The 10,910-nt window shown below is 32.8% G+C and overlaps 1 protein-coding gene across 1 annotated transcript; it reads right to left on the minus strand.

Moving 5' to 3' along the window:
- Positions 1-1,430: 1,430 nt before the first annotated feature.
- LOC128999989 (actin-related protein 2/3 complex subunit 5-B) lies at positions 1,431-9,930 on the minus strand. The gene is made up of 3 exons (XM_054426817.1): positions 9,659-9,930; positions 2,806-2,878; positions 1,431-2,430 (listed from the first exon to the last, which is right to left on the minus strand). Exons 1-3 carry the CDS (start codon positions 9,802-9,804, stop codon positions 2,191-2,193), a joined length of 459 nt encoding a protein of 152 aa, XP_054282792.1. The 5' UTR covers positions 9,805-9,930; the 3' UTR covers positions 1,431-2,190.
- Positions 9,931-10,910: the final 980 nt, after the last annotated feature.

Below are 10,910 nucleotides of genomic sequence, written 5' to 3' on the forward strand. Positions count from 1 at the left end.
GGGAAAAATATAGATGTTCTTGACTCCATCTGATGTTGTCAATTTAAGGATCGTTGCAATAATTTTCCATCAAAATTTTAGTAAAAAAAATAAAGATTTCTCAACATTTTGGGATCTGAAATCTCATCCCGTTCAGCTGATTTTCTTTTTCCCTATACTGTTAAAAATAAAAATAACACCATCCCATCAGAGCATGTTTTAAAACACTTCAATTTTGGTGCTGTACGACAAAACCACTTAGGTACAAAGGGTTTGTTTGCAACTACAAACCTGAATCATAATTTTATTATAGAAAATAATTTGAGAATTATAAGCTTTATTTGGGCATACCTAAGATTATTTGTTGCCACCAATTTGATAGGCATTAAGCAACAAAGTTTTGTTCCATACCCAATTACTTGGTTGCCTTCTTATGTTATTCAGGGATTATATATACTAAGGCAAAAATGTGGTTTTTTGCCACTATAAACTGTAGTTCCCTTAGCTGCCATTAGCTGTATGGGCTATTAATTAACAGCTGTGTCTAAGGAATGTCGGCCTTAGTCACTAACAATACTACACGATCGTGCCACTTATCCTACACTCATCTCCATTCATACTTCACTTAATATACCAACTTTGTATGGTCACCATTTCATTGAAAAGTATTTTAAAAACATATTTAAGTCTAAAGGTTAAAAGGAGACAGTATAAAAAAAAAAAAAACGGTATTAGCAATCTGACACATACTTTCTCCCATTAGCTTGTCAACAACCTTTATCGTGGGTAAGTCGTTGGAATAACTCTGATATTTTATAGGGATAGTCAAAAACGTTGCAATAACTTTTGAACCGTAATTTTTAAAACAATGGGGTGGGGTTGCACTATTTTGTTTAGAATTATTTATAAGGACCGTAATATGCTAATTTAAATCATACCGGATTTTTGTTTTCGAAAATCCGATTTTCTGTAATTTTATGGGCAAATAAAATTTAAGTTGCAATAACTTTTGAACTGTGATTGTTACAAAAATGGAGGTTATACAGTTTTGTTCAGAATTTAATGAAATTAAAGTGATAAGAATTTAGTATGTTATATACATACGGTACTAAATTCTAATCAAAATCATTTGGGCCATTTTTAAGAAAATTATTGGTTTTTATGAAAAAATCACCATTTAAATCAAAATTTAAAAAAAAAAGAAATAACTCCTGGAGATACCATGAATTAGGCCTACCTACATCCCAAATTTCATCAAATTTGGACCATCGGTGTGGTCTGTAGCTCTGTACACATCTACACACACAGACATTACTTCAAAAACCAATTTTTTGGGTCCAGGGAACCCAAAACGGACATATTCACTCAAACTTGAAAATGTTGAAAAAAAACAATACTTTTGCATACTATAGGTAGTATAGGGGGAGAAAGTAAAATCGGATCAAATAAAATAAAGCTGTACAAATTATTTTATTCAATAATAAACTTTTCAAAATCAATCATATTAAATGCACAAACTTATCTTAAAAGGGATACAATAAATAATCAAAATGGAGTTGGCACCTCACAAAACATCTCGTTAAAATGACTACGATCTTTACTTAATGATGATAGCTCCAAAAATGCACATAATTTTGATGAATATTATGGTACAGTATCCAAAATCCACTTCTTGAAGAAGAAGAATTATAAAAAAAACAGTTAAATGTGAGACAGCATTTTTGACCAATACTTTTTTAAAGTAGGCTTATATAAAGTTTCACTGTGCAAAATATTGAAGTTGACTAAAAACAAGTTATGTATTTCCCAACTAGCCTTATACTTCACATTGCTAATTTTTAAATCATACAACATTTCCTTCCCATAAACAAATAAATAGCTTATTAGACACCAATTATTATAAAACCATCCTGGATTTCTTAAAACATTGAATATATGTTTTCATTTTACCTACTTTATTTGTTGTCTGAATGGCAGTGGAAATATAAGTAAAAGAACCAAACCGGCTGGGAATGGACATTTCACTCCCAGTAGTAGGTGGCATTTACATTGTTGTTGATTCTAGTGATATAGGCTAAATGAACCAATTTTGTCAAATACTTCTAAGAACTTAATCAACTAAGATTTATTTTTTGGAGTTATCACACATTAAGGTCAAATACAGTACCAAACACTGGTCAGTAAAGATCCATTACAGCCAATGCTTGTGACTCAAGCACGCTTCGTGTCTGTCAACACCCTGACAATACTGCCAACTCCTCCGACTGCAAATGCTTTTTCATGCCACAGGAGCAAGTGTCCGCTGCTTCCTTCTGAGGGAATCTCAAACCCTCGGTAGATGTATTTCATGAGGGTATCAACAAGGTCCCTGTCTAGTGCTGCCACAGCCTCTTCAATCTGTGATGACCTTATTGATAGCAGTACTCGCAATGCTATGCTCAAGGCATTATCCTAGAAAAAATGCTGTGATTTAGTAGGCTAACCAAAAAACAAAATTTTACTGGAGTAGGCCTAACTAAGAACAAGTGATAGTTTCAGAACATGAGCTAATGACAGTTTTCCAAAGGATTGTCCAAACTGTTGGACCCGAGATCTAGTCTCATTCAAATTGCACGCCGCCACCTACAAAGATTTTGATATAGAACCAATAAAGGACACTTTGCAGATTAGGAATGACATGATATGTTTTATGTAAGCTTACTGTTTCTCTTATGGGTCCTACAAATTCAAGAAGATTTAGCTTATCAATGGGGTTTTTAATTCTAAGATTCTTGGGAAGAGTATGGCAAACATGTTAAGGCCTGGTGATAATCTTTAGTTACTTACCTTAATCTGTTGATTCTTGGAGCCCACTGGTGCATTACGAAGAACTGTTTTAAGGGCATCAATATGTCGCCCTCTGTCAGAATGGGTTAAGGAAAAAAATATTAAGGGCCGGTTGCTGAGCTCGGGATTTAGCTAAGTTCTAGACTTAAACCGGCTTTAGACTCTGGAGTCTAAAAAATGGCTTGCTGAGATAGGGCGTTAACGAAGTCCAGAACTTATTAGACTCCGGAGTTTATTTGGCTGGTTAGACTCTGGAGTTTAAAAATTGACTTGCTGAGACAAGGACCTATAAGTCCAGAACTTAACTTAGATTCTCGTCTCTTGCTGAGACAAGGATCTAGTAAAATCCTTTAAGTCCAGAACTTAAAACACTAGGATTTTAGATCCTCGGCAAGGGCAGGATTTAAATTAGATTCTAGACTTAACAGAGTGTATTAACCTTGTTTGCGCGTTATATCATCATCATATTAGGACGTATATATTAGGCATCCATATTATGTATCATCCTAGAAACTGGAATTGATAATTTAAGACATCCTATATTTTTTTTTATTGACAAACATCTGCTAACAAAAAGGAATATTTGTTTGCCCGTGATTTTTTTACTACGAAACCGATGTGTTAATTTACAAAAGTGACAATGTTTCAATTTTTACATATTGCAATAAAACATTGTTTTAGAAAAATCCTTGTAGTAAATTTTAGTAAATGTAATTCCTGCTCTATCTTATAAGTAGTTTGAGACACCCAACATGCAGAGTCGAATGGGTTAGAGTTATGACTTCCATTCTTATTGAATATCATACTCGATTGTGAACTAATAGTAGTACTCACTCATACTTAAATGCGACATGCACTTATGTACTATATTAAACGTTTACTACGACTGTACTATATAGTATTTTATCATGGGCTTATTAAAACATTACATATTACACTTTTAACTCAGTATATACGACCAGTCCCATTTGTAACCATATTTATAATTTACAAAAATCTACTTGGAAAAAGAGTATGTAATATAAATAGTAATTAAAATATTATTCATGTAATTGATTTAACTATATACAAAAACACAAGAACTATATACACAATACTTAACCTTATATTTACATTTTATTTTCTACACAAACTCTATACCACACACATTTTACAAAGTCCATAGCCCAATTTTACCCTCTCCTAACTGTAAAAGTTTTTCTGTTAGCCACTTTGCCTTTAGATTACTTTTTTCAAGTTGGTGTTAGGGTTGGTACTATTCATGAGTGGATACGTGTCTATTTGAACTGATTTCAAACATTTTACAAATTTGAAAATGTTTGGGCCAGGCGACGTACAAGCATACAATATTACTTTATTTTGTAATTTGTGTAGCTTGTAAGTTAGTATTTTCCTGTTATAAAACACAATTTCAGTTTTACAAATAACAAGACTAATATTATTAGTTTGTATTTTGTTATGAAACAGGTCCCAGACCTGGTATTTTTAGTTTTAGTTTATATGTTGTGTTTGTTTAGGGCCAATTTTTTGTTCATGCTGAATTTTATGTTGAAAAAATAACATGGACCATATCATTTGTATTTCCTGTACAAAAGCTATACTATTTCGGCTCTACAAGTTTTGACATTTAAATAGTTTCCAGTAAATTGAGTCTTTTGTGAGTTTGCACCTACCCAGAAATTGTTAAATTAGAATAATCAACACATTATAAAACTACTCTTTTCAATTTTGGTTATCTAATATATATAATTTATCTAAATAATAATTTATAAAAATAATAATTGGTCTAATAACATAATTTATCTAAAAACATTAATTTATATTATGAATGAACATGAGCTTAGTATTGACCTTTGTGGTACTCCAAATCGCATTTAACTGAATTTGCATTGATTTTTTATTTTAACCTTATTATAACGCTTTTCTCAGCCATTACCTCTAACTATAATATTTTCGTTACAAATATTACGACCCTATATTAAAAAAAATTAAAATAATAAGTTTGCCACTCAATTTAATTGAAAAAAAATATATATATATTATGATTCGGTCGTTGTCACTCTCTCCGTCACTTTCAGCTGATAGGTCTAACTGTCAAAAGTGACCAAAAACGCACGATATAAGTAGTTTTGAAGAAAGTGTCACTTTGAAATTCTAGCATTAGCCAAGCCAATCGCGAGTATGTATCGTGGGGTGATGTCTATTGTTTACGAAGCGCGGAGCAGACAGCCCGGCTCGGCTGTCACCCATTGCCAACATCACAACGCCAAATACTCTACAATTCCCTCAATCTTTATTGCTTTAAGTTCTGGACTCAAATAGGTCCAGGACTTATAGATCCTGGAGTTTCAGAGATAGATCCGCGTCTCAACAAGACGATTTAGATCCGAGAGCTTATTTGAGTCCTGGACTCATTAAGTCCAGGACTTATAGATCTGGAGCTCAGCAACCGGCCCTAAGAGTATTTGACACTACAGTAGTAAACTAGCAGGACCATTCTTAGTTACTGCTTCTTTAACCCTCCAAGTGTCCATAGTTTAGGCCTTAATGTCCACCTATTTTTGGCACATTTGCAAGGTTTTATTAAAACGGATCTGAGAAGCTTAAAACAATGTTAATTCTAATGTTCTATATACCATTTTGTTTGGAAAATCATGGGCTTCAATATTATATATAAAACATAAGGAACATTTAAAAAAAAAAAAAATTTTTTAGGTAAAAAAAATATAATTTCGAAAATTTTCAAAAAAAAAATAAGTTTGCGCCTAATGAAATTGTATAAATTATAGGCCTATAAATATTTGAAAATAGCCACTTTGTTCTAAATTTTATGAGGATTACAAATATATAATAATATAAGGAAGTATATTTGCAAATAAATAAGTTATGGGCAAAAAACTGATTTCAGTACATAGCGTTTAGCTAAGAATGCATAGCCTAACCATAGCTAGGAATCTGGCTGATAATTTACATCAATATCACTACCTACTTCTTCAGGATCATCAACCAGCACTTCAAAACCACTTAAATCTTCTTATAATGCACCACGTATATCACTACTTTTGATTTTTAACACTAAAACAATGATAAACGTAATAAAACACATCAGTCATCGGTCCGGGGGAACCTAGCTGTTTACAAATACACGCACGTCAGCTGTCTGCTACAATATTTTCAGAACTAAAATGAATAGCGCTTAGAGACAGACATCTGGAGACAGCTTAGAATGTAACGGAAAGAACGATACCTAACTCGATCCAGTTCAATCCGATTCAGTCAGTTATAGAGCCTTTGCCGTAAACGATGTCTGCTTGTCGAAAAATCGGCAAGTAACACTATACAAAGTGTGGTGCTTGCCGAATTTTCGTCAAGTAACACTGGGAGGGTTAACTTACATTGCTGAAACCTGTTGCTGACCTTTTTTGAGGAAGCTTAACTAACTCTAGAGGACTGGGGAGACTCAGATTTACCTAAATATTATTGAAGGGTTTAAAAAATTGGTTAGGCCAGTATTCAGGTACCCCAGCACTCAGCAGAGAACCTATAATATATCATATGATGAACAACCTTAACCTTATTATAATATGTAATATATTATATGTACATAACTTACAGACCGAATATTATTATTGATCCGGATTCAATAAGTCGATAACAAAATATTGTTGATTATTTCCCTCAATTTAAACATCAAATTGATTAGGTAATGATTTGTTTATGTTTTTATTCACATCTTTTTTAATAAATAAAACTAACAATATCTTAACCAAAAAATGTTTTCAACTCAATACTGTTGATATGGTAACTACATAGAAATAAAAAAACTGTAAGTGGTTTCTCCCATTTCATTCTTAAATAATATCTAAGAAAAAACTAAGGATAGCCTAAATAACTTAGTTATTTGTGTAACTAGTGGGCACATGAGAGAAATGTTTACGCACAAGCCGTAGGCGAGTGGTGACAGTTTTTTGAGTGCAGCAAAGCAGTTTGCAATCATGCTAACTTACACATTATATTTTCCCTACAGTTAGCCTATAAATCATATAAATAATTAGTCTTTCAAACACTGTACAACATATTTTTAGGTTAGGTTAAATGTTAAATCTAAACATTGAACAAAATGGGAAACGCTACACTTATGCTACGTTTGGTTGGGATACTGGAAAAAAAAGTAAAAAAGTAAACGCTACACTTATGCTACGTTTGGTTGGGATACTGGAGAAAAAGTAAAAAAGTGCTTTACTTAAAAGTAAAAAGAGTGTGGCAAAAATAGGCTACATTATGTACGGTAAATGCAGCAATTAGCAACTTTCTGTGCTATAATTTAATCAGTACAAGGAAGGCCATTTTGTCAGATAACTGTATGAAAATCTATTTAAGCTATATAATTCGCTAGGCCTAATACAATATTATAATCAAACCAAATAAATTAATAGGTATTGTTATATTTATCAATTCATCCAATAATATATTGCAAGTTGTCTGTGGAACTGTCCCCCTGTAAGTTATTCATAATTTAAATTCAAAACTGTAAGTTAAAAGCTTAGGCCTACTCCTAAATTAACTGATTGTTGCCAGATGATTAGCCTATAGTCGGAGAAATATAGGATATGACCTTAAAAAAATTGCAAGAAAACGTTTTATGGTTTTATTTTGTAGAGTTGGGTTTGCAGAATGACATACTAAACGTTGCCTAAAATCGGTGCACGAGAAAACCACTAAAATCAAAATTTAAAATGGCGGCTTTTTCCAACATTGGACAAACTAAAAAAACACATTTCACATGCATTTGTTATGCACATTTTTCGAGATATTGACTTGGGACCACCACCTGTATTTATTGTGTGGTTAGTACTTCCTTTTATTAGGGAACATGTTTTTGGCCGCCATATTGGACATAGATAATTTTTTTCAAAGTAATGATAGTGTTGTGACACATCATTACCAACTACATTTTTACACTGATTGCAATACCGAAATCTGTTTTCAAATATCTTTATTCATTTAGAAGATATATTCAAACGAATACTCTCCACCATACATTTCTTATGGACGTTTCGTAGTTTGATAATTGTTTAAAACTATTTTTCTTATATCTCCAGTTTTTATTGAAGCTTGTAGTTTGTTCTAGGCTCAAATTCTTCAGTAATGTAAGGGCTTTCATTTGAGCTCTTGATCATTAAAATCAGACGCGTTAAAGACCAACTACAAACCTCAGAACAATATTAAATTTAACTTTTTAGAAATATATTTTTATTAAAAGATTTATAACTCGGGTTGTTAATACGTCACAGAGTTATTTCTGGTCTCAAATTACTCAGTAAATGTTTGGCTTTAATTTTATTGATCATTAAACAAAATCTGACAATTTTAAAATGAGTCATGGATCATAATTAAACATTAAAATGTATTTATATTGAAATTTGTCTTTAGTTAAAGACGTATATCCCCAATTCTAAATAACTCCCAAAACTCTTTATAGTCTTAAATAATTCGCCAAATTATTGACTTTTATTTTAGCTATGGATTACTTTCCGGGAGTTATTAGAGTTTGAAATATATGTCCTTAACTAAAGACAAATTTCAAAATAAATACATTTTAATGTTAAATTAAGAACCATGACTCGTTTTAAAATTGTCAGATTTTGTTTAGTGATTAATAAAATCAAAGCTAAACATTCACTGAGTAATTTGAGACCAGAAAGAACTTTGTGACGTATTAACAACCCGAGTTATAAATCTTTTAATAAAAACATATTTTTATAAAGTTGAATTTAATATTGTTCTGAGGTTCGTAGCTGGTCTTTAACTCGTCTTATTTTAATGATCAAGAGCTCAAATGAAAGCCCTTACATAACTGAATATTTTGAGCCTACAAGCGTCAATAAGAACTGGAGATATAAGAAAAATAATTTTAAAACAATTATCAAACTAAGAAACATCCATAAGAAATGTATGGTGGAGAGTTTTCGTTTGCATACATCTTCTAAATGAATAAAGATATTTAAAAACGGATTTCGGCATTGAACTCAGTGTAAAAATGTAGTTGGTAATGATGTGTCACAACACTATCATAACATTGAAAAAAAATTATCTATGTCCAATATGGTGGATCCAAGATGGCGGCTAAAAACATGTTCCCTATCAAAAGGAAGTACTAACCACCCAATAAATACAGGCGGTGGTCCCAAGTCAATATCTCGAAAAATGTGCATAACAAATGCATGTGAAATGTGTTTTTTTAGTTTGCCCAATGTTGGAAAAAGCCGCCATTTTAAATTGTGATTTTAGTGGTTTTCTCGTGCACCGATTTTAGGCAACTTTTAGTATGTCATTCTGCAAACCCAACTCTACAAAATAAAACCATACCCTAAAACGTTTTCTTGCAATTTTTTTAACAATCCCTATGTAGGCCTAAGTTTGTTTAGTTTGCTTGGACTACTATTATAAATGACTTGTGTGATTGCATGTAACTGCATGTTTAAGAGAGCAAATAAAATTCTCATCCTCATTCTCAAATTTGAATTGTGTCAAAAGTTGGGCCAACGTAGCTTATTAGGCCTAAGCTTACAATGCTAAGTTTGAGGAAGCAATGATACTAACATTAAGCTATTTAATGAACTATAGAAAGATAAATAAAGTAGGAGATACCTGTAGAGGTAGGCCTAACTGTAAAATATTGCAGTAGACCCAAGTAAACATTAGGGAAACTTAATTTAGGTTACCTACTCAATAATTCATGGTAAAAATTAAATAAGCTTAAACTTAGTACAAGGAAGGGTAAATTCATCGTATTTAGATCCTGAATAATTTAAATTTTAAAACTAAAACCAGGCAATTTGTTTAAGGATACTGATTTAGAAGTGAAGTAACTTCTGACTCATCTGGTCCCACAGGTGGAGACTGCAGTTCTCCTTGCTCTTCTTCCCTGTAAATATCCTCATTGCACTGATCGACGTCAAGCTTTCTGAAAGCTGAACTCGATGTATTTTTAGCCATTGTCCAATACTACAAGTTAAAATGTATAAACTTGTTAGCAAAGGTTTGGGTGTTTTACTTATTTTAGGTTAGAAACAATAAAATATCGGACAATGGAGAGTGGAGACGAGAGAACTGACAAGAGTGACAAGTGACAACTCGACAATACGACGGCGCTGAAGGGCCACCAACTATAAAAAAAATATTTTTCTTAATCTCTGAGAAAAAACTTAGAATTCTGAGTTTAAAGTCAGAATATAACAAGTGGGCGTTCCACTCTGAGATTAAAGTCAGAATTCAACTAGTGGGCGTTCCCCTCTGAGATTAAAGTCAGAATTTAACAAGTGGGCGTTCCTCTCGGTGAAAGGAGTTATAATTCTGAGATTAAAGTCAGAATTGAATTGTGGGCGTTCATCTCTGAGATTAACGTAAGAATGCGGCCACCAATGCGGCCGTGCTACTATCACATGGTGGAAGGAAAAAACAACTGTTTTTTTCCTTCCACCATGCTACTATCATAGATAAAACATACTCCCTCGTTGGTTAGTCTATGCTACTATACATACTCTACTGTACTCTTCTCACGGCCACCTTTAACTCCAGGCCGCGGCCTGGTAGAATTGGCAACGTTACAAGTAGAAGAACACAGTAGAATAGACAACAGAAATGATATTTATATTATTTCTTTTGTCTAAAATAGTAGGGATTGTAGCATCGATATGCTGATAATATCGTTGCAATAAGAGAGGAACGCCAACAGTTCAATTCTGACTTAAGAGTTGAATGCCCACTAGTTATATTCTGACTTTTTTCCCAGAGAGGAACGCCCACAATTCAATTCTGACTTTAATCTCAGAATTCTAACTCCTTTCACAGAGAGGAATGCCCACTTGTTAAATTCTGACTTTAATCTCAGAGGGGAACGTCCACTAGTTGAATTCTGACTTTAATCTCAGAGTGGAACGCCCACATGTTATATTCTGACTTTAAACTCAGAATTCTAAGTTTTTTCTCAGAGATTAAGAAAAATATTTTTTTATAGTTGGTGGCCCTTCAGCGCCGTCGTACGACAACGACGACAACTGAACTGACAGTAGTGACAGTGACAGTGACAGACAACTAGGGGA

This window comes from Macrosteles quadrilineatus, unplaced genomic scaffold (genome assembly GCF_028750875.1).
Source record: "Macrosteles quadrilineatus isolate MER2022 unplaced genomic scaffold, UCM_ALF_1.0 Scaffold_8__2_contigs__length_117827958, whole genome shotgun sequence".
NCBI classification, from domain to species: domain Eukaryota; kingdom Metazoa; phylum Arthropoda; class Insecta; order Hemiptera; family Cicadellidae; genus Macrosteles; species Macrosteles quadrilineatus.